Source organism: Garra rufa, chromosome 20 (genome assembly GCF_049309525.1).
Source record: "Garra rufa chromosome 20, GarRuf1.0, whole genome shotgun sequence".
In the NCBI taxonomy this organism is placed as follows: Eukaryota; Metazoa; Chordata; class Actinopteri; order Cypriniformes; family Cyprinidae; genus Garra; species Garra rufa.
Window position 1 is genome coordinate 21,558,628 of NC_133380.1, and position 26,572 is coordinate 21,585,199.

Genomic DNA, 26,572 nt, shown 5'->3' on the forward strand with positions numbered 1-26,572 from the left:
AAATGTTAAAGACAAGATAGAGGAGACAGAGAACACCTCTGTGATCACTATTATAAGAGCTGTTCAGGCATCATAGTTACCTCAGTGTTCGAAAACATCCTTTGCAAATACGCTGGACACCTCCGGATAAGAATTAATCACTTGTTTATAGTGATTGAAATTGATCAGTCTCACATTACTGGAGTTAATCCAGCTCTACTAGTTAGAAACTGTCCCTTAAGGCACCTTTTCTCATTTTAAAGTCAACATGGAACTTTTGTAATGTAATCTATTTCTGAGTGAAATTTTCAAAAGGAAAACAGAACTTGATTTTATTTATTAGGAATCAATTGGGAGAAACATGCTTTCATGACGTCATTTTGATGTCATTTGCATATTTTATGGGTCTGGCTTCCGGTCTCATCCTAGTCTCGCGTAGCCAGACCTTCAGACTGACGGCTGAAGGTCTGGTATTCATGGCAGCTTTCATTGGCCAAGGCCCGCCCATAAGACCGTTTGACCGACATGTCAAACAACCAATCACAGTTCGTTTCGTTCAGCGTCACGTTTCGGGGTGTAGAAATGCCCCCACAACAACAGACTGGCATGCAACAAGTCAGTCATTGAAATAACCAGCATTGAAAGTTAACGAAGAAGAGGGAGAACAAGCAGTAAGTCAGTAATTTGTTCGCAAACGTCGCAAATGTGTATAACAACAACGGCATCTGCATAAGCACCTTTAAGCAAAACGCGAGTAAATCAGTCTGCGCTTTGTTTCCCGGCGGACCGAAAATAAACGCGACACTCGCGTGTTCCGGAAATCCGATCAAATTCAACTAATCAGATGACGACTTCGACATTCCTGAAGTGTTTCCAGTTAAGTGTACCATATGCATCAGACGTTTAGCCAACGTTCTGTGGGCATGACGTCTGAGGCTGAGACTATTTTTAGCTATACAAAACAGCCTGTTTAGCTGCTTGATATTGCAAATTAGTGTGTCTAACCATGTTATTTTAATGTATTATTGTAATTATGAACACATTATTACATTAAAGTAATATAAGAGTTTATCTCAAAAGATGTGTCAAGTCTCAAGTTAATTTGAAAATGTCACATTGAAACTTGCAACAATGGCGTATAAGGGATTATTGATGTAAGATTTGAAATTCCTGATGTTAGATTCCTTTTCAACTGTTCAATGAAGAAGTTAATAAATTACATTTTAAACACTGCATTGCTAATTTCGAAAGTGGTTCTTAGTGGTCTGTGCACACCAAACGCGAAGCAAATATGTGCATCACATTACTCGCTCTAGTTTAGTCGCAGAATGTTTTTGAGTGAATAAAAGCATACAGAATAAAAAACATTTTCTGATACAACTGGACATGTCAGTATGCTCTTAGCTGAATAGTTTTTGTGACAATGCATCATGCAATTTTTTAACTTTTGTGGAAGACACGACTGAGACATAAATCACATGTTCGCGGCTATATGGAAGGCCAAATGGTTCAAAAACACGTACATTTTAAGGAAAGGATGTGACATGTGGCCAAGTATGGTGACCCATACTCGGAATTTGTGCTCTGCATTTAACCCATCCAAGTGCACACACACACAGTAGTGGGCCGCCATATTGCTGCGGTGCCCGGGGGACAGTTGGGGGTTCTGAACTTAGATTTTAATAGAAGATGCCACTCTAATCTAGTTTTATCCACACACTCAAATGCTCATGAAGAAAAGTACTGAATAGCGCTTGTGTGTTCGGCTGAGTCATGTAATTTCACCTTGGCTCAGAATGCTTTTATGACATAAGATTAATGTAAAATAATCATTCACAAAATTTGAAAACAAATGTAAACACAGCCCACTGTGAACACCCTTCACAGTGGGCTGTGTTTACATTTGTTTCAACCTTTTCGAATTTTGTGAATGATTATTTTAGGTTCAAGTGTGTGTAAGGATTTGGAAACAAGCAGAGTACGGCAGAGTTTCTAAAGCATGCAGTGCCATCTGCTGTTCAAAACTAAGCTCAGAATCGACTCGAGAAAAATTGCGATGCATTCGGAAAATCTCAGAATCTATGCTGAATCATTTCTCAATTCGCAATGCATCAACATATTTTTCAGCCCTATAAAATATCTGTATTTCACACATTAAGTATGTGTTGTTTACGTGTGAAAAATCAATGTGTTAAATACACGCAAACAACACATATTTAACGTGGGAAATATAATACAGGTTAAACCTGAGTATTTTACATGTTGTTAATGTGTTCAAATTTACATGTTTTTGAACCATTTGGCCTTTCATATTTGTCATTCACATCGCCCGGCATGAATTTGCATCTATTCACGTCTTTGCATTGACTTGCACTGAGTGTAATCTACTTGTGTGAACAATGAATTTAGCTTTTGCAAACAAAACATATTTAACCTGTGAAATATGTGTATAATACATGTTAAATCCGAGTACTTTGCACGTTGTTGATGTGTTAAAATTCACATGTTTTTGAACCATTTGGCCTTCCATATATGGCAATCGTGTTGCTCAATTCGCATCATTCACATCGCCCCACACGAATTTGCATTTATTTGCGTTTTTGCATTGACTTTGTGTGTAATCTACTTGCGTGAATAATATTTCGCTTTTGCAAAGAACACATATTTAATATGTGAAATAGAATACACGTTAAATCTGAGTATTTTGCATGTTGTTGTGTTAAAAATGACATGTTTTTGAACCATTTGGTCTTCGATACGTGGCAATCGCATTGCTCAGTCCACGTCATTCACATCGCCTGCCACAAAGTTGCATTTATTTGTGTTTTTACATTGACTTTGTGTGTAATCTACTTTAATGAATAATTAATTTAGCGTTTGGTGTGAACATGCAAAAGTGCTGTTTCTTGAACAAATTAATCAGAACAAATCGCTTTATTAAATGACTCCATGAATCACCTAAATACAATCACTTATTTCTATTTCATTTCAGTGGTTTTGAAACGATCGATGTAATGAATATAAAGACAGTCTCTTGCCGCCACCTACTGGCCAAACAATGTAAACCTGCATTTTTTGCAAATGAATAGCCTATTTTTTTGGAACTAACTTATATTTTCATAAATTAATGAGAAATGTCTGCATTACTGCATATAATAATTATTATACATGTTATATCCCTTAGCTTTTTGCCATCTTTGCATTTGCAACATGTGGAGGCTACTCTGGGCAACTGCGGGTTAGTGTGGACTGCATCAACAAGTCCGACAGCAACCTCAGTATTGGCATCAACTTTGCTTACCCATTCAGGTAAGGCTAATTTAAAGCACCCCTGCTTATTCTCTGCAGAGCAATAGAAAGAGATAATTACCTGGCTTTAATTCAATACTCTAACACGCAGGAGCATTTGATTATGTGCTAATGGTTTTATCTTTATATTCTCTGCGTGTGCCGTCAGTTACAAGATTTGTCTCTTGGCGGGCACAGTTGGATTCAGTGTATTAAATGGAAGCACAACTCACAGCATCAGAGCTCATTTTTTTAAATTAATTGATTGTGCTAATTGGGCAGATGTTCAGGTTTAGTGTAATACTCAGATATAATTTCATTCACCATAGCTTTTCTACATATCAAAATGTATGGTTTTATACACCTCTATTGCTATTTCTGTCATGCCATATCTTCCATTTTAAGTAGCTCATGGTATTTACAGTTCTGTTTTAAATATAAATTTTATTTAGCAGTTTCAGAGATTATAAATTGTTTCTGAAAGACACGCACCAGGTCCGTATCCATTGTTATCCATTGTGCTAACAGAATTACATACAGTCATACGCTGTCAATTTAAAGGACAAAAGACAATAGAGAACTGTAATGAATCACCACTATAATCCTCTATAGGCTGAAAATGTTTCTGACAGACTGGAATTCTTTTTTAGTCTCAGATACTGTGTCCAAGTTGCTGTTTTACCCTGAAAGGTCAAGCAAGATGCCCACAACCATGTGATGCTTTGAAGTAGCCCTCAGGTCTCACCTTATTCAGTAGAGCTGAGCTTCAACTTCATAGTTATCAAAGGAGGACAAGGCAGAAATAGACAGGAACTAAAGTAACCTTATGACAGAAACTATATATCATACTATCCAGTGTTCTTCTTCTGCAGGCTATTTATGCTGACACTGAAGAATATATTGCAAACTGTATGAAAAAAATTCTCTGTTTTTGTGCCTCACATGAAACAGGTTGAACCGGGTGGATTTTGACGTGCCGATGTGTGAGGGAAGGAGGCAAGAGCGGCTTTACCTGATCGGAGACTTTTCCTCCTCCGCCGAGTTCTTTGTCACCATTGCTGTCTTTTCCTTTCTCTACTCCCTGCTGGCCACAGTGGTCTACATATTTTTCCAGAACAAGTACCGCGAAAACAACCGTGGACCTCTCATTGTGAGCCCTGATATTAGAAAAGATTATTAAACAAGACATGAGCTGCTGTATTAAGACTTGTATGGCTTAATATGACGTAAATTATGTCTCCTACTGAAATATGTAGAAAACCCATGAAAGATTAACATTATTTAGAAAATCCACATCGATTTATACATATTTTGGACTATCGGGGGTGCGATAATTTTCAGCTACAGAGTTTAAGAGCTTACAGGTGGCAATGGATATAAGCATAGGCTTAAACCAAATACCGTACTGTTGATTTTCCGCACAAGGAGTCTAAACGCTCCCAGATATCAAGTAAAATCCATGCTGAGAAACTCCTTCAGTGGCTGCAGCGTCATGAGTCAAAAGTGAGTACACCCTAAGTGTCAGTGTATTGTGTTAGCACTATTCTTATCTGGCACTGCCCTAATCATCCAGGGCATCGCCACACATGCTGGACACCATCTGAGCCAAACAAGTTTATCTTATAGTCTCATCAGACCACAGGACATGGTTCCAGTAATTCATGCTTTTAGACAGGTTGTCTTCAGCAAACCGTTTGGGGGTTTTCTTGTGAGCAAGCTTCAGATGAGGCTTCCTTCTGGGACAACGCCTATGCAAACCGACTTGTTGCAGCGTGTGGCGTAGGGTCTGAGCACTAACAAGAAGAGGAGAAAAGAATGATGAAGATGCCTTTGGATAAATAAAACGGTAACACTTTATAATAACTATCCGTTATAACTAGTTAATAGATCATTAATAAACTGTTAGTTAATGGGTTATAAATAACTTGTTAAATAACAGTTAATAGTTTGTTAATTATTTATAGCTATCCGTTATAACTAGTTACTAGACCATTAATAAACTTATAGTTAATGAGTTATAAATGACTTGTTAACTGTATTTTAATGATTTATAACTATATCTAATAAATTAGTAATAGATCATGAACAGGCTGTTAGTAAATTACTTACTAAAGACTTGTCAAGTATCAGTTAATAGTTTATATATGTTATTGGGACGTTATTCTAAAGTTGCAACTACTCTTTATTTATTAACTGTTAGTAAATTAGGAATAGTTGCAACTTTAGAATAACGTCCCAATAACATACATAAGCTAATAACTAACACTTAACTAATATATTAACTCACACTTTACAGATCAGTTGTTCATAGTTTGTTAACCATCTACTAATACCAGTGAAACTTTGTAGAGCAGCAAATGGATGGAACAAGTTCAAGCTACAGAAATTTGTGATATTTAAAATATAACATTTTTGTACCTCAACCTTGTTCCACCCATAGGTTTTCATGTGTACTGTATTTTACCAAAGAAACTTCACAGATGAAATGTTGAACATTGTGTTTAATGTATAGAAACACACATACTGAGCCATCACATGGCAGAACAGCAGTATACAACAGAATACAAACCCATGAGGTTTGGGCAGTTTTTGTGCTAAACACTGGATAAACAGAATTTCAGAGGTACATGTCCATACATCACAGCAATGTCATGGATTATCCTTTATAACAGCCCTTTGTGATGCTTACAGGCAAGCCACTCATGCCATTCAATAACTATGAGATGGTCTACCAGTAACTTCTCTGTACGATTCCCCCTGAGTCTCCACACATTTTCCTTAACCGTTCTCCAGGCCCTCTCTATGTGCACCTGTTTGGGCATCAACAAATGACACACTGTGATTGACAGTGAAATGGGTGTAACCTAGCTCAGGTAAAGCTTTGCGATAAGCCCACCACTCATCACTTATTATTGTCAATCCCACTTTAACATGGTGAGCTATAAGTGGCACCAGATCTCTCCTTCTTCTTCTCTCGACTAAGCGAAGAACAGGCTTTGCATATCTTCTCCCTCTCCGGTTCACACCTAGCATCTCAAACAACCACTTCTTCCTCTTCCACCCACCAGCCATTCGTCCCCGTCCGTGAATAACTATGAACAACTGATCTGTAAAGTGTGAGTTAATATATTAGTTAAGTTTTAGTTATTAGCTTATGTATGTTATTGGGACGTTATTCTAAAGTTGCAACTATTCCTCATTTACTAACAGTTAATAAATGAAGAATAGTTGCAACTTTAGAATAACGTCCCAGTAACATATATAAACTATTAACTGATACTTAACAAGCCTTTAGAAAGTAATTTACTAACAACTTGTTCATGATCTATTACTAATTTATTAGGTATAGTTATAAATCATTAAAATACCATTAACAAGTCATTTATAACTTGTAAACTAGCAGCTTGTAAGTTATCTATTGACTATCTATAAGGCACAGTTATAAATAATTAACAAACTATTAACTGTTATTTAACAAGTAATCTATAACCCATTAACTAACAGTTTATTAATGATCTATTAACTAGTTATAATGGATAGTTATTATAAAGTGTTACCAATAAGACTTCTCTCCACTTTATCACTGATGCCTTTGAGGCTTTTAGTAGACCACAGCTACTAAAAGAGCTTACAAATGGCAGAGACAAGAAATGCTAGATGCCATCCTGATGCTTGTCATGACGCTGCAGCCACTGAAGGAGTTTCTCAGCATGGATTTTACTCAATATCTAGGAGCGTTTAGACTCCTTGTGCGGAAAATCAACAGTACGGTATCTGGTTTAAGCCTATGCTTATATCCATTGCCACCTGTAAGCTCTTAAACTCTGTAGCTGTGGTCATTGTATCAGAGTCATGACAAGCATCGGCATGTTTACATCCCACCGGGAAGGCATCTAGCGTTTCTTGTCTTTGCCATTTGTAAGCTCTTTTAGTAGCTGTGGTCTACTAAAAGCCTCAAAGGCGTCAGTGCTAAAGAGAAGAGAACATTAGGAAGTTTTATTCATCCAAAGGCATCTTCATCATTCTTTTCTCCTCTTCTTATCGCTAGAAAAGCAGTGAAGACTTACATTGTTTCTCTTGTCGCCCTTCAACTGAAAAGTACAACCAAAAGCCGCACAATGTGGCTTTGTATCAGTTCTTTATTTTCCGAGTTGCTTATTCTGAGTTGTGTTGCGATAAAAATAACAACAGGTAGCACCAGTAGCTCACCGAATGCAACCATTTCACATCACCAAAAATAATGGCGCCCACCATAAGTCCAAAATATGTATAAAACTATGTGGATTTTTTTAAATAATGTAAATCTTTCATGGATTTTCTTCTACTAAATATTAAGTAATTGACATAATTTATGTTCTATTAAGCCATACTGGTCTTAATACCCAGGGTTCCCTATAAATGTAGTCCTACTTAGCATACAGTAATTTATACTTGCGTACAAAGTAATGTAGTTTAGAAAGTGTGCAATTCTTTTAATGTTAAAAAAAGTTATTCTTCACATTAGCATGAGAATTTGGCCGGAAATACAACTAACACGCTTTCTTGATGCTCCCCAGGACTTCATAGTGACGGTGGTGTTCTCATTTATGTGGCTAGTGAGTTCATCTGCCTGGGCAAAAGGTCTTTCGGATGTGAAAACAGCAACTGATCCAGATGAGGTTGTTCTGCTTATGTCTGCATGTAAGGTGCAGACCAACAAGTGCAGCTCAGTGTACGGACCAAGATGGTCTGGCCTGAACACATCTGTGGTAGGTCATTAGATACTCTGATTACACCGCTCTAGCCATGTACATTAGTTGCATTTGGGTGTTTAATCTTTCATTTACAACCCTAAAAGGAATAGTTCAATAGTTAGGATGAAAATCCTGTTAATTATTACTCACCCTTATGTCGTTCCAAACCTTCGTTCATCTTCAGAACACAAATTAAGATATTTTGGATGAAATACGAGAGCTTCCTGGCCTGCATAGACAGCAATGCAACTGACACGTTTAAGGGCCAGAAAGGTAGTAAGGACATCGTTAAAATAGCCCATGTGACATTAGTGGCTCAATAATGTTATGAGGCTACGAGAATACATTTTGCACACAAAGAAATCAAAAATAACAACTTTATTCAACAAATATCTTCTCTTCCATGTCAGTCTTCAACGTGACGTTCTTTGATTTTATTCAGAAGGCTTTAGAATAAAACTATGTTTTTCAACTACAGTATGTCACAAAAGTGAGTACACCCCTCACATTTCAGCAACCATTTTAGTTTATCTTCTCAAGAGACAATACTAAAGAAATGAAACTTGGATATATTTAGCCAAACAAGTTTGTTTTATAGTCTCATCAGACCACAGGACATGGTTCCAGTAATTCATGCTGTTGGACAGGTTGTCTTCAGCAAACCGTTTGGGGGCTTTCTTGTGAGCCAGCTTCAGATGAGGCTTCCTTCTGGGACGATGCCTATGCAAACTGACTTGTTGCAGTGTGCGGCATATGGTCTGAGCACTAACAAGCTGACCTTCTACTTCTGCAACCTTTAACGCAATGCTGGCAACACTCATGCATCTTTTTTTTGAAGCCAGGTTTTGCACATGATGCACAGAATAAGTGCTCAACTTCGGCCTTGGCCATCTTTGTGGAGAGCAACAATTCTAGTTCTCAAATCCTAAGAGAATTCTTTGCCATGAGATGCCATGTTGAACATCCAGTGGTCAGTATGAGAGAATTGTACTTAAAGCACCTGCTTTAATACAAGATACACAACTTTGTATGGTCCTGTCAAGCAGTCAAAAATAAACATGATGAATAGAACATGTGGCTTTGCATGGTTAAACAACATACTGCTATTATCACTTAGGGTGTACTCACTTTTGTTGCCAGCTATTTTGACAAAAATGGCTGTACGTTGAGTTATTTTCAGAGGACAGTAAATCTATACTGCTATACAAGCTGCACATTGACTACTCTAAAATATATCCAAGTTTAATTTCTATATTATTGTCACTTGAGAAAATATACTAAAATTGTTGCTGAAATGTGAGGGGTGTATCCCTTTTGTGAGATACTGTATGTTCATCAAGGCATTTTTTTCTACAGGTATTCGGTTATTTGAACTTTGTGCTGTGGGCTGGAAACATCTGGTTTGTGTTTAAAGAGACTGGATGGCACAAAGGCGCAGCAAGGTACCCTGCCTCATCCTCAGAAAAACAAGCCACGGCCTTCAACCAGCAGGTCTACAACCAGGGAAGCTTTGATCAATCGGGAGGTGCTTTTACCGGTACGGGGGACTTCGCCCAATCAGAGTACAGCCAGGTGGGAAATTATGGTGCGCCCATCTCCTACACCAGTCAGTAACACCCTCTGGCTCTTTGTAATCCCCTAAAATGGGGGACCCATTTCTAAGGGCAAACTTCACCACTGAGCACAAGAGAAGGAAAAGATTAGATTAATAGATTAAAATGCATCCTTTATCATTATATAAATAAATAAAGGCTTGTTTGTCCAGAATACTAATATGACATGGATCCTCAGATGTATTATATGGTTTTTGACTTTAGCTGTCTGTAAATGTTACTGGAATATCACTGTTTACTGAACAAAGGTCATTACATCCAAATGTGAAACTCAATGCAATAGTTCTTGCAGAGAACTCTCCATTGGTTTTAATGGAGATGAATCTAAGGGACGAGGAAAAATGAAGAGTTTACTAAAGTGACATTATGTCACTATGACCAAAGGTTTTTAGAGACAGTCCATTTGGTAATCTAAATAGTGTTCTGTTTGATTTGAAACTGAACTGATGCTTTCCACAGCTTTAAAATGATTCCAATTCATCAGATGCTCCATCAGAGCTTTTTCAAGTGCGTAAGTCAACATGAATTGATTTTTGCAACCTATTTTACTTCCATAATGGGACACATTTGATATAATGGAGCCGTAACGAATCTGAAGTTGCTAAAACAGTAGCTGTTCAGTCATTGGCTAACACCATCCACTATTCATCGACACAGGAAAGTCCTTTCAGAAGCAGAACAAATTATACCATTAGGTTAGAAAGACAAACGTTTTTCAGACTGTTCTTTTAAATAACATTCAGAGATAAATCATCCGCAATATATGGAAGCCCGTTTTCACCACTGATTAAAAAAATATAAAACAATTCAGATTTTTTTCTCACAAATGCCAGTTCATTTTATTGACATTTTGACTATTTTTCTCATTGTTGTGCGATATAAACTAAATTGCGAGTTATAAAGTCCAATTTTGAGGGGAAAGAAGACTGTTCTCAGAATTAAGAGAATTAAAATGTACATCTCGCAATTCTGATTTTATTTCTTTTGTTCTTAGAATTGCATGATATAAACTCGTAATTGCAAGTTATAAAGTTAGAATTGTGAGATACAAACTCGCAATTCTTTTTTCCCCTCAAAATTTTACTTTATAGTATATATCTCACAATTATGAGAAGAAAGTCAAAATTGCAAGATATAAACTTGCATTTGCGAGAATAAAAGCAATTCTGTTTCTGAAAAAAAAAAATTTATCACGTAATTCTGAGTAAAAAAAAGACAGAATTGGAGTTTGTATCACACAATTCTGACTTTATAACTCGGAATCACAAATTTATATCTCACAATTCGAAGAAAAACGTCAGAATTGTGAGTTTGTATAGCGCAATTCTGAGAAAAAAGTCGGAATTGTGAGTGTGTCACAATTCTGAGAAAAAAATTCGGAATTTTTAGTTTATATTATGTAATTCTGACATTTTTATCATTTGAAATGGTAAAGTTATATCTCACAATTCGGAAAAATGTCAGAATTGTGAGTTTGTATCATGCAATTCTGACTTTGTAACTCAAATTTGCGAGTTTATATCTCACAATTCTGAGAAAAAAGTCAGAATTGTAAGTTTGTGTAATGCAATTATGAGAGAAAAAAGTCAGAATTGTGAGTCTGTCACGCAATTCTAAGAAAAAAAGCCAGAATTTTAAGTTTATATCACAAAATTCTAACTTTATAATTTGAAATTGCAAGGTTATATCTCACAATTCTGAAAAAAAGTTTGTATCTCGCCATTCTGAGAAAGAAGTCAGAATTCCGAGTTTATATCACGCAATTCTGACTTTAAAACTTAAAATTGCGAGTTTGTATCACACAAATTTGAAAAAACGTTAGAATTGTAAGTTAGTGTTACATAATTCTGAGAAAAACGTCAGAATTGTGAGTTTATATAACACAATTCTTGACTTTACAACTCAAAATCACAAGTTTATATTTCTAAGAAAAAATGTCCAAATTGTGAGTTTATATCACGCAATTCTGACTTTATAATTTGAAATTGCAAGTTTGTCTCACAATTCAGAAAAAAAATCTGAATTGCGAATTTGTATCCCGCAATTCTGAGAAATTTTTTTAGAAATTGTGAGTTTATATCACACAATTCTGACCTTATAACTCGCAAATGCAAGTTTATATCTTGCAATTCTCCGAAAAATCGCAATAACCTTTTTTTTTTTTCATTTAGTGGTGAAAACAGGCTTCCATAGCAATAAAAGCATGAATGTGCATTAAGTAAGTAAATGCGGTGTGTTTTGATTTCATGTTGACTTTTAAAGGTACAGTTCACCCAAAAATAAAACATTTCTGAAAATGTAGTCATCCTCAGGCCATCCAAATTGTAGATGTTTCTCATAATTCTGAGAAAAAAGTCAGAATTGTGAGATAAAAAGTCGCAATAACCTTGTTTATTTCAGGAGAGGAGATGGATTGGAGTTGTGTGGATTACTTGTGGATTATTGTGATGTTTTTATCAGCTGTTTGATGGCTGACGGCACCCATTCACTGCAGAGGATTCATTGGTGGTTAACGGATGTAATGCTAAATTTCATAAAATCTTTTTCGATCAAGAAACAAACTCATCTCTGTCTTGGATGGCCTGAGGGTGAGTACATTTTCAGAAATGTTTCATTTTTCGATGAACTGTTCCTTTAAGTGTACCTGTTTGAGTGGTGATCATCGAGTTGGTGATGCAGGTGTTTGTAATTTACAGTATAACAGATATTTCTGTTTTCATTTGTCAGTATAGATGTTAAATGACTGTTTTACGGGTTTCCCCAGAATAATGTCATGCTAGTGCTTGCTGGTTTGGTGTTTGCACTACTGTGTTTCCACATTTATATGGCTCCTTAATGTTTGCACTGTATTGATGAACTGCATGAAGTTGTGCCATATTAACTTGATTTCAGTTTGTATTTCTCTTCTTACTAACAGGGTCATATCATCTGTTCTGTGACCTTTATTATGATCACAAGGTGATTGAAATACAATCAACGCTTAATTATTTTATTATCTTCTTCCTCATATGTTCCTTTTAAATGCATGAGGCTTTATTAACCACAGAGACTATAAAGCAAGACAAAAAAACATTTCAGTACATGTTAATGTTCTTGTTCTGATTGCTGTTGCATTTCAATGTGAATGGGTTTATGTCTTGATATACAGTATTTGCATTTTTGATCAGTGGGTGTGAATGCTTTGATGCATTTTGTGCAAAGCCAATAAAGATATTGTACATTCCTCTAGACTGAACGCCCTGCAGTGTTTTCTGTTCTAGGACCCGTCATCGTGTTGATGAATCCACAGTCCACAACAATGAATCAGCTGTTTCAATAATATAGAGTTATACAAAGGAATTTGATGACTGTCTGACTGCCAATAAGTTAATAGACAAAGTCGGTAATCAGATCTAAACTTATCAGGAGCAGGCAATTGCTCAGACAGTGCAGTGTCTTACAATAGTCTCTGACGATATCTTGTTTCTTTCTCATGGACCTTGCTTATGTAAGATTTGTGATGACAGTTCTTATCTTTTCTTCTAGACAAGTTTACGTCTATACAGAAATTGACATTCAAAACTAAATCTATGCTGAGAATTATTCACTGAATAAGAAATTTGACAACTTCTGACTGTACAGTCTTATAAGGAAGCCTGTTTCTGCAACTGAATAATTAAAAAAAAATAAAAAGGCAATATCTCAAAATATGTTTTTCTCAGAATTATAAATATAAACTTGCAATTGCGTCTTATAAAGTCAGAATTGTGAGATATAAACTCGCAATTCTGGCATTTTTTCTTAGATTGCAATTCTGACTTTATAACATGCAATTGCGAGTTATTAAGTGCTAATTGTGGACTTATAACTCGCAAATACGTGTTTATCTCAAAATTCTCAGAATAAATGTCACAATTGTGAGATATAAACTCGCATTTGCAAGAAAAAAAGTCAGAATTGCCCATTTTTATTTTACAATTCTGACTTTATTTCTTGCAATTCTGAGTTTATATCATGCAAATCTGAGAAAAAAGTCATTTAAAAAACTGAAAAATCTAAAATTAGAACTTTTTTAAAAGTCTAATAAATGTTAAAATTGATAGCTCTCAATTATGCTGTAATGTTGAATGGCTATAGTAAGTGGTTAAATATTAGGGGAAAAAATATTTTATAGAGACATCAGTAGTATTGGTACCCACTAAACATTAAAAATACTGGTTATATGTTGTTTCTTCATTAATTTGATGACCACATATGAAATTATTGCAATATATAAATGTATATTTAAAAACATTAATGTAAGGTGGGATTTAATCGTGATTAATTTCAGAAAAAAAAAAAAATATATATATATATATTAGTTAGTTCAGGTTGTAAAATGTGACGTTGTGTGACTTCCTAAACCCTAAATTATATTTAGGAATTTATAATATCTGAAAACCTTTTACCTTCAAAAATATATTTACAGTTGAAGTCAAAAGTTTACATACATCTTGCAGAATCTGCAAAATGTTAATTATTTTACTAAAATGAGAGGGATAATACAAAATGCATGTTATGTTTTATTTAGCACTGACCTGAATAAGAAATTTAACATAAAATATGTTTACATATAATCCACAAGAGAAAATAATAGTTCAAAAAAAAATTGAAAAAAATTCTTTGGTTTTTCTGCATTTTTGTGTATTTAAACCCTTTCCAACAATGACTATGATTTTGAGAACCATCTTTTCACACTAAGGACAACTAGGACTCATATGCAACTATTACTGAAGGTTCAAACACTCACTGATGCTTCAGAAGGAAAAACCATGCATTAAGAGCCAGGGGGTGATACATCTAACTTGTTTTGTCTTCTAGTAAACATGTAATTATCTTCTGTAGCTTCTGAAGGGCAGTACTAAATGAAAAAAAAAAAGATATTTAGGCAAAATAAGAAAAATGTACACATCTTCATTCTGTTCAAAAGTTTACATCCCCGGCTCTAAATGCATCGTGTTTCCTTCTGGAGCATCAGTGAGCGTTTGAACCTTCTGTAATAGTTGCATATGAGTCCCTCAGTTGTTCTCAGTGTGAAAGGATGGATCTCAAAATCATACAGTCATTGTTAGAAAGGATTCAAAATGCTGAAAAGGAAAAAAAATTCTAAAGAACAGTGGGCAATTTTACTGTTTAGGACAAACAAGAGACTTATAAACAACTATCACTAAAAAAAAAACACAGCTGTGGATCATTCAGGTAAAAACACAGTATTAAGAATCAAGCGTATGTAAACTTCTGAACAAGGTCCTTTTTATAAATTCAACTATTATTTTCTCTTGTGGACTATATGTAAACATATTTACGTGAAATATCTTATTCAAGTCAGTACTAAATAAAAAACTAACATGCATTCTGAATGATCCCTCTTATTTTGGTAAAAGAATTAACATTTTGCAGATTCTGCAAGGTGTATGTAAATGTTTGACTTCATGTATAACTTTTCTTAAAAATGCTATAAAACTTGGAACTCCTATGAAACTAAAATGAATACACCAGGCACATTTCTAAGAACTCTATACATGTGTTTTAAAATAAAAAAACAGAAATGCAACTTATTCAGAGATACAACTGGCAAAGCTCAGATACTTCACATAGTGTAATGTGAGTGTCATTGTTCATCAGATTGCCTTAGTGGGTGAATGGATCACCAATAGCGGGCCATTCTGACCTAGTCCTGATCTAGTCTCGCGTAGCCAGACCTTCAGACTGACGGCTGAAGGTCTGGAATTCATGGCAGGTTTCACTGGCCAAGTCCCGCCCATAAGCCCGTTTGATCGACATGTCAAACAACCAATCACAGTTCGTTTCATTCAGCGTCACGTTTCTGTGCGTGGAAATGCCCCCACAACAACAGACTGGCGTGCAACAAGTCAGTCATTGAAATAACCAGCATTGAAAGATAACGAAGAACAGGGAGAACAAGCAGTAAGTCAGTAATTTGTTCGCGAACGTCGCATATGTGTATAACAACAATGGCGTCTGCATAAGCACCTCTTAGCAAAAGGTCTGCGCTTTGTTTCCCGGCGGACCGAAAATAAACGCGACACTCGCATCTTCCGGAAATCCGGTCAAATTCAACTAATCAGATGACGACTTCGACATTCCTGAAGTGTTTCCAGTTAAGCGTACCATATGCATCAGACGTTCAGCCAACGTTCCGTGGGCGTGACGTCTGAGGCTGAGACTAGTCCTGATCTAATGTTCCCGTGTTACAGCACATTGGTTTGACTTCTTTTCATGTACACCTCAGTGCCGTTACCATAGCGATGGAAAGATGTGTCACGGCATGTTATAGTCGCTCTCAGGGAGACCAGCTCTGTCTTTCAGAAAGGAAGAATAGGACTACCTGGAGTCGCATTTACTACTGGAAAAGTAGAGAGTGAAAGAAAAGAGTGTCTAGAGAAACACTGGCAAAAGATAGATTAGTTTTGTGACCTCTGGGCATTTAAATTACTTTTTACTAACTGTGACTACGTGGAGCCCTAACACAATTCTATCAGCACATGTAGTTTACCTCAGGATGCAAATGTAGATTTTCACATGGTAGTCTAGTGGCAAAGATGGCTTTTTGTTTGCCTGTATGTCCATCAAGAGAAAATAATGGTCTCCACTGTCCGACACTGACACATAGTGAAATGAGGAAAAAATATCCATGTTTCCGTACCTTTTCTGATTGGCCCATTATTGCCGAAGCCCTCGGCCAATCAACGTCAAACAAGGGCATCCCTCAAGACAATGAGAGTGTGCTGGGAAAGTTTTGTTTACTCGAAGAGACAAAATTCTTCTTGTTTATCTATCCAATCTGAGTCTGAGTCATCGGGCTCCCATGTGTCTTCCGAGTGTTCCTGAGAGCTGATCTCCATTTCCTTGGGGCAAGGGGAATTTGGCTGCTGTAGACGTTTTAAATCAGGAACCCAATTAGAAGCACTGCAGCTGACTGCTGGGACGCCACTAGATTATTCATAGGATGTGGGAGGATGCGTAATACTCTACTGTTCGTCACATCTCGCTGTGTGCATTCAGAGCAGCGCAGCTCAGCTGTAATTAGTCAGTGGCAATAATCAGATATCATACACAGGGGAAGCCTTTACCTGTGTTGAATAAATCAGATAATGGAAATTTGGCTTTTACAGTGATACTGCCGATGAGTCAATATAGTGTCAGTTTTTGTGTGTGTGTTTGTGAAAGATAAATAATGTAAGGATATGAAACCAAAGAAAAGTCTCTGTCTATATCGGTGACTCTCCCTGAACCCTAACCCATACATTTCAACTTATGAAAATGATATATAACTATTTTTGCATTTTATTCCATTGTTGTTTTTAAAAAACAAAATGTTTGATTTTGTAAAGTATATTTATTTATTTTATATTTTTTTTGTAAATTATTAAACTTTACGTAAAAAAGGTGAAACAGTGTATGTTTAAGTCCTTTGGCTGAGACTAATTTTAACTATAATTTTTTATGTAATTAAACACCATTTTTGGGGGGGTTATTCCATAACATTTAATTTTTATGTGTGTACAACTGTTCAGAACTGAGTTAGCTAGCCATGTGCTGATTAGCATCTTTGAGCTAGGTTCAAAAGTATCAAAAATTCTCAGTACCGAAATAGTCACGACCAAAACATTTGGTAAAGTTTTGGGAGTGACATCTTAGTTTTTTGGGGGTGTTATCCCATAAAATTGTCAATACCGAAACAGTCACGGCCGAAACATTTCGTGAAGTTTCGGTAGTGACGTCTTTGTTGTTTTGGGTGTCATCCGATAACATTGTCACTACCGTAAAAGTCATGACCGAAAGCTTAGTGAAGTTTCGGTGGTGACATCTTTGGATTTTTGGGTGTCATCCCATAAAATTTTCACTACTGTAACAGTCGCGACCAAAAGCTTGGTGAAGTTTTGGTAGTTAATTTTTTTTTTTTTTTTTTTTTGGGTGTCATCCCATAATATTGTCACTACTGTAACAGTCACAACTGAAACATTTGGTAAAGTTTTGATAGTGACTTCTTTTTTTGTTTTTTTGGGTGACATTCCAAAAAACTATCACTACTGAAACAGTCATGACCGAAAGCTTAGTGAAGTTTCGGTGGTGACATCTTTGGATTTTTGGGTGTCATCCCATAAAATTTTCACTACTGTAACAGTCACGACTGAAAGCTTGGTGAAGTTTCAGTTGTTACATTTTTTTTGTTTTTTGGGTGTCATCCCCTAAAGTTGTGACTACCATAACAGTCACAACCAAAACATTTGGTGAAGTTTCGGTGGTGACATCTTTAGTTTTTTGGGGTGTTATCATGACTGAAACATTGGGTGAAGTTTTAGTAGTGGCATCTTTTTGTTTTTTGGTTGTCATCCCATAAAGTTGTCACTACCATAACAGTCACGACCAAAACATTTGGGGAAGTTTCGGTGGTGACATATTTGTTTTTTTTGGGGTGTTATCCAATAAAATTGTCAATACCGAAACAGTCACGGCCGAAACATTTCGTGAAGTTTCGGTAGTGACGTCTTTGTTGTTTTGGGTGTCATCCGATAACATTGTCACTACCGTAACAGTCATGACCGAAAACTTAGTGAAGTTTCGGTGGTGACATCTTTGGATTTTTGGGGTGTTATCATGACTGAAACATTGGGTGAAGTTTTAGTAGTGGCATCTTTTTGTTTTTTGGGTGTCATCCCCTAAAGTTGTGACTACTATAACAGTCACAACCAAAACATTTGGGGAAGTTTCGGTGGTGACATCTTTAGTTTTTTGGGGTGTTATCATGACTGAAACATTGGGTGAAGTTTTAGTAGTGGCATCTTTTTGTTTTTTGGTTGTCATCCCATAAAGTTGTCACTACCATAACAGTCACGACCAAAACATTTCGTGAAGTTTCGGTAGTGACGTCTTTGTTGTTTTGGGTGTCATCCGATAACATTGTCACTACCGTAACAGTCATGACCGAAAACTTAGTGAAGTTTCGGTAGTGACATCTTTGGATTTTTGGATGTCATCCCATAAAATTTTCACTACTGTAACAGTCGCGACCAAAAGCTTGGTGAAGTTTTGGTACTTAAATTTTTTTGTTTTTTTGGGTGTCATCCCATAATTTTGTCACTACTGTAACAGTCACGACTGAAACATTTGGTAAAGTTTCGATAGTGACGCCTTTGTTGTTTTGGGTGCCATCCCATAACATTGTCACTACCGTAACAGTCATGACCAAAAGCTTAGTGAAGTTTCGGTAGTGACATCTTTGGATTTTTGGGTGTCATACCCTAAAGTTGTCACTACTGTAACAGTCATGACTAAAACATTTGGTGAAGTTTCGGTAGTGACATCTTTGTTTTTTGGGGTGTTATCATGACTACAACATTGGGTGAAGTTTTAGTAGTGGCATCTTTTTGTTTTTTGGGTGTCATCCCATAAAATTGTCACTACTGTAACAGTCACGACTGAAACATTTGGTGAAGTTTCGGTGGTGACATCTTTGGTTTTTTGGGTGTCATCCATAAAAATGTCACTACCGTAACATTCATGACCAAAAAAAATCTGTAATGTGATGTGGTCTCTACCAAAACGTGCTGTCACGACCGAAACGTAAGATGTTTTATCAAAAATAAAGTATATTGAATAATCAACTAAGATGTTATGATAGTGTTTGGATCAATGAATATTCAAACTAATGAATCCTTAACTTTGAAAGTAGTATCATCAACTTCTTGTCTTTTACAAAGAAAATTTTAATTCAAAATACAACAAATCTCATAAATTACACTTGAAATATTGTTAAAATTGTAATTGTTATTGATTTACCTCTGAAATGTTTTAATAAAATAGCAAAAAATGGTGTGTGTGACAGTAATTAATATTTCCATCCAGTGATTCTGGTGTTCATGTACAAAATGTCACAAAATGACAGTATTAATTATAGCGTGACTAATTGAATCATGCCCAGTATACAATGCCCTCTATAAAATAGTTTTGTCTGTTCTATTTTTCATTGTTCCGAAAAATGTAAGAATATACACAAATAAATACAAATCTAGTATGCATTCCTAACTAGTCCTAAAACCTATTTATCTTGCCAATTTTGCTTAGATAAACCCAATATCACTTATTTGGAGGGGTAAAAGTCATTCTGATGATGCTGTGATCAATTATGCCAAATGTGACCTTGTTTTTAACCCTTAAAAATACTAGTTTTTCATAGATCCTTGAATATTATTAGCTTTGATTCAATTGGTAAATAAGGACATTTGTGATTTTTGTAAGTATCCTCTCATTCCTCAAGTGCAGTTGTAGTCACATTAGATTTGCTTTGTGGCAGACAATCTGATTTGAGGGCACAGCACAAATAACCTCAGTGCATGTGTTGTCTGTCAGTGTGAACCACTACACTGCTGATTAAAACAACCCCAAACTGACAGAAAGGCCAGAAAGGCCAGAAAGGATGACCTTTCCTTTAACATGCTATTAGAATACAAAAAGCAAGCAAAAAGTACAGTATATATTTATATTAATCATTTGTTGGGCCTAATTTTATTTAAAACATCTAAACCTGACCTTAAAGTTAAAACATGCCGTATGATTTTATATTTGTATTTCTTCTAGTTGATAAAGTGACTGCACTCTACCCTTCTGTCTTTAAGTGTGAGCTCCGTGAATGACAACAACAACACAGCTCTTTCTCCACTGTTGGACAATACGTCACTTCTGATCTTCTGTCAGAGATGCAGAGTACATCTGCACAGTATAAAAACAGCCTCAGTGTCCACACTGTTCCCTCACTGCACGTCTTAAGACATCAGACTCACTCACATACTGCGCTTCAGAGTCCTCCTGCAAGATCTGCTCACGCTGACCTTCCGTTTATGAGGGAGATTGTGTGGTTCTGAGCATTTAACCCATGCCATCAATACTTAAAGTAGATTCTAATAAGTATTAGATAGATAGATTATCTGTATGATTTTGGAGGCTTTACGCATGCGCAGTAAGGCGACTTTGATGTTTTCCTACGTTTCAGTGTGGATGAGAAACTTTTGGAAAACGCTTGGAAAGTGGTACTGGACGGAGAGCGTTTTAAAATGAAAACTCACACACTTAATTATAACCACTTTGTTAAGTCAAAGAGACTTCAAATGGCACGAAAACATGATCTGTGGAAGTTTTTAGTGAGTAATAAGCTTGGTGAAATTTAAAGGAGAAGTCCGGTGTGATATTGACCTAAAGTGTGTTGAATCATGATACCGAGTGTGAACTTACCCTTCATAGCTCATCTCGGCTTGTCCACTGCAGTCCGAAATCTGGCGTTAGTTAGCCGATGCTAACAACAGGTTGTCAATGAGGGTGTCGGACTAGCCATGTAAATAAATCACTGTTTTACACCATTTACGAGGCACAAAGTAGCGCCACACTTCATTGGTAGACTTCCAAGGGCCCTGACATTTAAAACGAGACATTGAGAACTTTGAAAGCACTAGTTTATTTACAAGAAGATTTATACAGACACTCCCCTTAGTAAAATTACCGGTCACCGCCATCTTGAATTTAGTCACGAGTGACGAGCAGGAAGGAATTTATCGGGTTATCAACTTATCAGGTTGTAGTTTCCTTCCTGCCCTATTCACCCTCATTGACAACCTGTTGTTAGCATCGGCTAACTAACGCCAGACTTCGGACTGCAGTGGACAAGCCGAGATGAGCTTTGAAAGGTAAGTTCACACTCGGTATCATGATTAGGGGACCATACGTCCTCTTTTACCCGGACATGTCCTCCTTTTTGGCTATAAAATTATGTCTGGGGGGATTTTGTAAAATATCATAAAATGTCCGGGTTTTTTACCTCATTTCACTGACCGTCATTAATTCAACACTTTAAATGCAGCCACTGCCCACCGGCATTATTCTGAGGTACCTGTCTGATGACGTGAAAGACCCAGTTGTCAAAACAAAACAAACGAGGAGCTGCGCTGCAAGAGCTGTGTGTCACTAACATGCCGAAACGCAAATGTAGTTTCACAGACGAATTGCAAAAAAAAAAATACCCGATGTTCATTCGTGGTCGTGATAAATGGGAAGCATTGTGCACAATCTGCACCTATGCTGCCCTCCAAAGGCAAAGTGCAGTAACTACACCAACACTGAAACAGAGACAAATGCCTTTAAAGTTTTTAGGCCAGCTAGTCAAACACGCTTGCTCGGAAACACTCTCGTTTCTTTGGGACAAAATTGATCAGGAGACTTTGCCACAAGACAAAACAGTTTTCACAAAGTCCATTTTAAGCCTCAATTTTGACCAAATGCGTAGTTACTGCACTTTGCCTTGGGAGGGCAGTATGTGTCTGTTGCCAATAAAGGGGGGGTTGAATCCTGGGGAGGGTGTCCTCTTTTTGGATTCTCAGAATATGGTAACCCTAATCATGATTCAACACACTTTAGGTCACCATCACACCGGACTTCTGCTTTAAAGTAAATCTTTGTGTTTGTGACCAATATTTACACAGCTTTGGAGACTGATGATCCGAAAGAAAAAAAATCAACTATTAAAAACAATAGCTGGATACGTTCTCGAACAAAATATGTTTAAATTGTTACTGCCTTGAGTTATTTTGGAATAAATGTAAATTGCTTAAAAACACAACTTGATGAGATTCATACTTGGCTTTAATGTAAAAGACACTGACATCTAGATTTAAAAAAAGAAAAACCCCTGCCTTCTCATATCAGAACACGACTGCACACTGTCACACACACCACTGATAGATGAGATAAAGACTCTAATACTTCAGTCGTGTGATTTCAGTGAGTCATGTTCAACATTGTAGCAACAGCGACATCTGCTGGTTTCAGGGGCAAGCATAAAATGTATTTTACTCGTGAACAAATTTCTTCCTGTGAAGTATTTTGCTTGTTCTGCTCTTACTTTGATAAATGCTTTCGAGGTTTAATGTTTTGTTATATTTAGTAAAGTATAAGTAAGTTAATTACATTACATTTATGAGAGAGGCTTGAAACTCTCCTAAAAACAAACTGTTAGGTGAAAATATTCATTTTACAGCATGGACAAAATTCCATAGTTTACTATTTTTATGTTGTATCTCCAAACTAATTCATTTTGGTCTGAACATGTACCTTAAATGTAAGATAATAGGAGTCTTCGGCATTTTGAAGATGTTTATAACATTCCCTTTGAACTATGCCATTTAAGTCACAGTACAAGTAATATGGTTTATGACGCTTTTAGATTAAAGGGTGCAGTATACAATTACTAAGCATACAGTATTTGTTTAAAGATATCTTATGTTGTGCTCACAACACACCTAAGTGCCTTCACAAGTGGCCATATGCTAAAAATCAAGCAACTTAGATTCAGTTTGTAAAGAAATCACTTTAATTCTGTACATCACCAACATCAAAAAAGCAACTAAAATGAAAGTTTATGAAAAATAAAAACTAAAAACAACAGGATAATAGGTACATCTTCAGAAAAGCTGGAAAAAATGTTAGTCTAGTCTCCATTTTCCATCGGGCTCTCCTGGGTATCATCACTGTCCATCTTCTCATCATCTACAAAGTTGACCAAACACAAATTTAGACCATAAATCAGGCAGATGATTACAACCTGATCAGAACTAAAACTAACGGTGTGTTCACACGGGGCGGCAGCGTCAACGCTTGACGCCATGGTCATAGCAGCGTCAGCCAATGAAATTAGACAGGTACGTGATTGGCTGCCGCCTGGCTATTGTATTTGCATAGAGCGATCCTGATTGGCTGACGCTTTCCGTCGGCGGCACTTCACTGGCGTTGCTCGCGGCAGAAGTTGAAAAATTCTCAACTTCAGCCGCGAGCAACGCCAGTGAAAACTGTTAGCAACTGCAAAGCAGTTCAGGACCAGTATACATCTGTGTCCCTTTATTCAGTTACAATACTTACTGTCCAAAGTCTGTTGAAGTTCCTGAATGGTGGTAAGAAGGACATGAAACTGCTTCTTACGAAGTTCCAACTGAACATGAAATAAGAAAACGATCAGAGTAAATATTTAAGTGCATTTAAAAAAAAAATCACTAAAGGGATACTCCACCCCAAAATTAAAACTGTCATTAATTACGTGCCTCCATGCCGTTCCAAACCCGTAAAAGCTAAGCTTTTCTCTGTCAGCTGCGTAGCGCGGATACGTTTTCTACGTTTAATCACGCTTTGATTCGAACTAAAACAGCGTATCCGCGTGACGCAGCTGACAGACAACAGCATATGCCGTTTGCGTCCAGGGGATATTCTCTAAAATGGCGCGGAGGAAACGAATTGTTGAATAAAGTTGTTATTTTTGTTTTCTTTGTGTATAAAAAGTATTTTTGAAGCTTCGTAAAAAATTATGGTTAAACCACTGATGCAGATGGACTTTTTTACGACATCTTTCATACTTTTCTGGGCCTGACGGTGTTATTTATTTAACAGTCAATGGGATGGTCTCAAACCTCCCGGTTTTCATCCAAAATATCTTAAATTGTGTTCTGAAAACGAACAAAGGTTTCACGGGTTTGGAACGACATGGGGGTAAGTGATTAATGACAACATTTTCATTTAGGGTTGGAGTAACCCTTTAAGAATTACCACATTCCCTTACCTTGTCCTCTACATTTTCTTTAATGTGTGAAAGCTGCTGAAGCTCTTTGTCTAAAGCCTCAAGCTGCCTGCAGAATTAAGATTACAAAAACAGCTTAAACACAATAGCTGGTGGGTCTATATGCATCCCTGCTGTAGGGTGTCCTGTTTGTCATTTTATTTAAAGGATACGTAGACTACTGATTTAATATACACTTAACCAGGTGATAAATGAAATGTTAATACATGAATTTAAAACTTACTTTAAGGTCTCATGTCTGTCTGGATGTTGTTTGATAACTCTAGCCAAAGCATCATACTCTATAAATGAGAAAGTTCAATATTTTTAGTGATAAAACCAAATAGAAAACAATAAAAGTACAAAATGTCAGGAGCTGTCCTGAACCTTGGCGGTTTTTCCGTATCCTTTTCGCTCTCTGGATTTCCTTTTTGCACTCTGCAATTTTGTCATGGGCTGATGTTATACTTTTCTCTGTATTGAAAAGAAAAACATAAATATTTTAGTAAGCAACTTAACAAATGGTAGTGATAAAGTCACACAGACACATCAACCCAAGGTCTTACCAATATCTGCATAGATTTCTTCATAATTCTCCATTTCTTTCAGGTTCATGTCGTACACAAGCAGGGTTTTCCCCATGGAGAATTCACACTGTGCCAAAGATGTCAACATCCTCTGATACTGCGAGAGCCTGTAGTGACAGAGACAAGCATGCAAGTTATTATTATACATAAGGCTACGGTAACCAATCAGTGGAATAAGGCACATTATACGGAATATGACAGATAAATTATAATAGTTTGTATTACCCTTCCTCTTGTGAGAAACTGGAATGGCACCATTTTGTAAAGCTCTTCATAAGCACATTAATGCGCCTATCGTCTCCAGCTCCATCTCCGTCGATAAGAAGACGCTTCCGAATAACTTCATCTGTGAAAAAAGACACAGATACCATTTAAAGAAGTATTGTTAAAGGTAACTACACATTGATGTAGCATCCCAATGTCACATAAAATGCCCAATGACCACATTGCTGACTGTTGTGGATCAAAAAAACAGAAAGTCACACACACACACATATATATATATATACATATATATATATATACATGTATATATATATATATATATATATATATACACACATACATGATTCTACGTGTATTTTTAAAATATTTCTAAAAACGTTACATATCTATACATTGCCCTTCCAAATTATCACTAATTTTAGTAGAATGTCATCGTAGAGATGTACATACAAATTTCTGCAATATTTCATGTGTTTTAGTACATCAGTTTTAGCATATCACATGGCTAACAAGCTATCATTCCTCATATTTATCTCATTTTACAATTCCTTTACAAAAGTTTACAAAAACACATAGTCTGGCGCCGTTGTAATAAATTAGACTGTTTCGCCACATAAATATAGCAAACATAAACTAAATATACTATAAAACAAAGAAATCCTTACCATCAGTGATGCTACCCATTCTCCACTAGGCTAACTGGACTACTCGAAAAAACTTTATTGACATGCGCGTACGGACAACAACAGGGCACCAGAGCCCCGCCTCTGTTGCGAAGCAAATGAGCCGAACCCGCCGACCCCACCGCACGAATGACAGCATTTTTTTTTTAACTGAAAGGTTTTGTTTCATCATTATTCAAGACATTTAAAAGCTGTGGGTTAATTACTTTAAAACGTTTGAACTATTCGTGTGACTTTCAGAAATGCTGTATGTGTAGGCAGTTCAGCAGTTTTTGACAGTGGAAATCCGAATCATTTCAGAGAATCGGTTCTTTAGAACAGTTCGTTTTAAAGAATCGTTTCATAAACGATTTAGCAATTTATTTACGCAATAGTTTGTTGTAGCTATAATTCAGCGTATAAAACATTCAACATGAAAGCCATTAAGCATAAATATAATATGAATTCACATAATAAATAATATAACTTATTGACAAAGATTGTTTGTCATGTTCACACGTTTTAGTACGTCTACTCTTACTATAGTTCATTTACTCAGCGGTCTTGGATCTATGTGACCCTGGACCACAAAACCAGTCTTAAAGGAGTAGTTAACTTTAAGAACAAAATTTTACAGATAATGTATTCACTCCCTTGTCATCCAAGATGTTCATGTCTTTCTTTCTTCAGTTGTAAAGAAATTGTCTTTTTTGAGGAAAACATTTTAGGATTTCTCTCCATATAATGGACTTCTATGGTGCCCCCCAGTTTGAGCTTCCAAAATGCAGTTTAAATGCAGTTTCAAAGGGCTCTAACAAATCCCAGCCGAGGAAGAAGGGTCTTATCTAGCGAA

The 26,572-nt window shown here is 36.4% G+C and overlaps 2 protein-coding genes across 2 annotated transcripts in view; one reads left to right on the top strand and one right to left on the bottom strand.

Moving 5' to 3' along the window:
• synpra (synaptoporin a) overlaps window positions 1-12,843 on the top strand; it is a 45,118-nt gene extending 32,275 nt beyond the window's left edge. The window contains exons 3-6 of the mRNA XM_073825758.1: window positions 3,164-3,288; window positions 4,219-4,417; window positions 7,824-8,015; window positions 9,357-12,843. Coding sequence (XP_073681859.1) covers window positions 3,164-3,288; window positions 4,219-4,417; window positions 7,824-8,015; window positions 9,357-9,614 — 774 coding nt within the window. The 3' untranslated portion in view covers window positions 9,615-12,843. The remainder of the gene's footprint in view (window positions 1-3,163; window positions 3,289-4,218; window positions 4,418-7,823; window positions 8,016-9,356) is intronic.
• Window positions 12,844-22,989: 10,146 nt separating this feature from the next.
• Window positions 22,990-25,762, bottom strand: thoc7 (THO complex 7). Its single transcript, XM_073826216.1, has 8 exons — window positions 25,723-25,762; window positions 25,058-25,178; window positions 24,812-24,939; window positions 24,633-24,719; window positions 24,490-24,547; window positions 24,249-24,315; window positions 23,558-23,627; window positions 22,990-23,188 (listed from the first exon to the last, which is right to left on the bottom strand). Exons 1-8 carry the CDS (start codon window positions 25,739-25,741, stop codon window positions 23,130-23,132), a joined length of 609 nt encoding a protein of 202 aa, XP_073682317.1. The 5' UTR covers window positions 25,742-25,762; the 3' UTR covers window positions 22,990-23,129.
• Window positions 25,763-26,572: the final 810 nt, after the last annotated feature.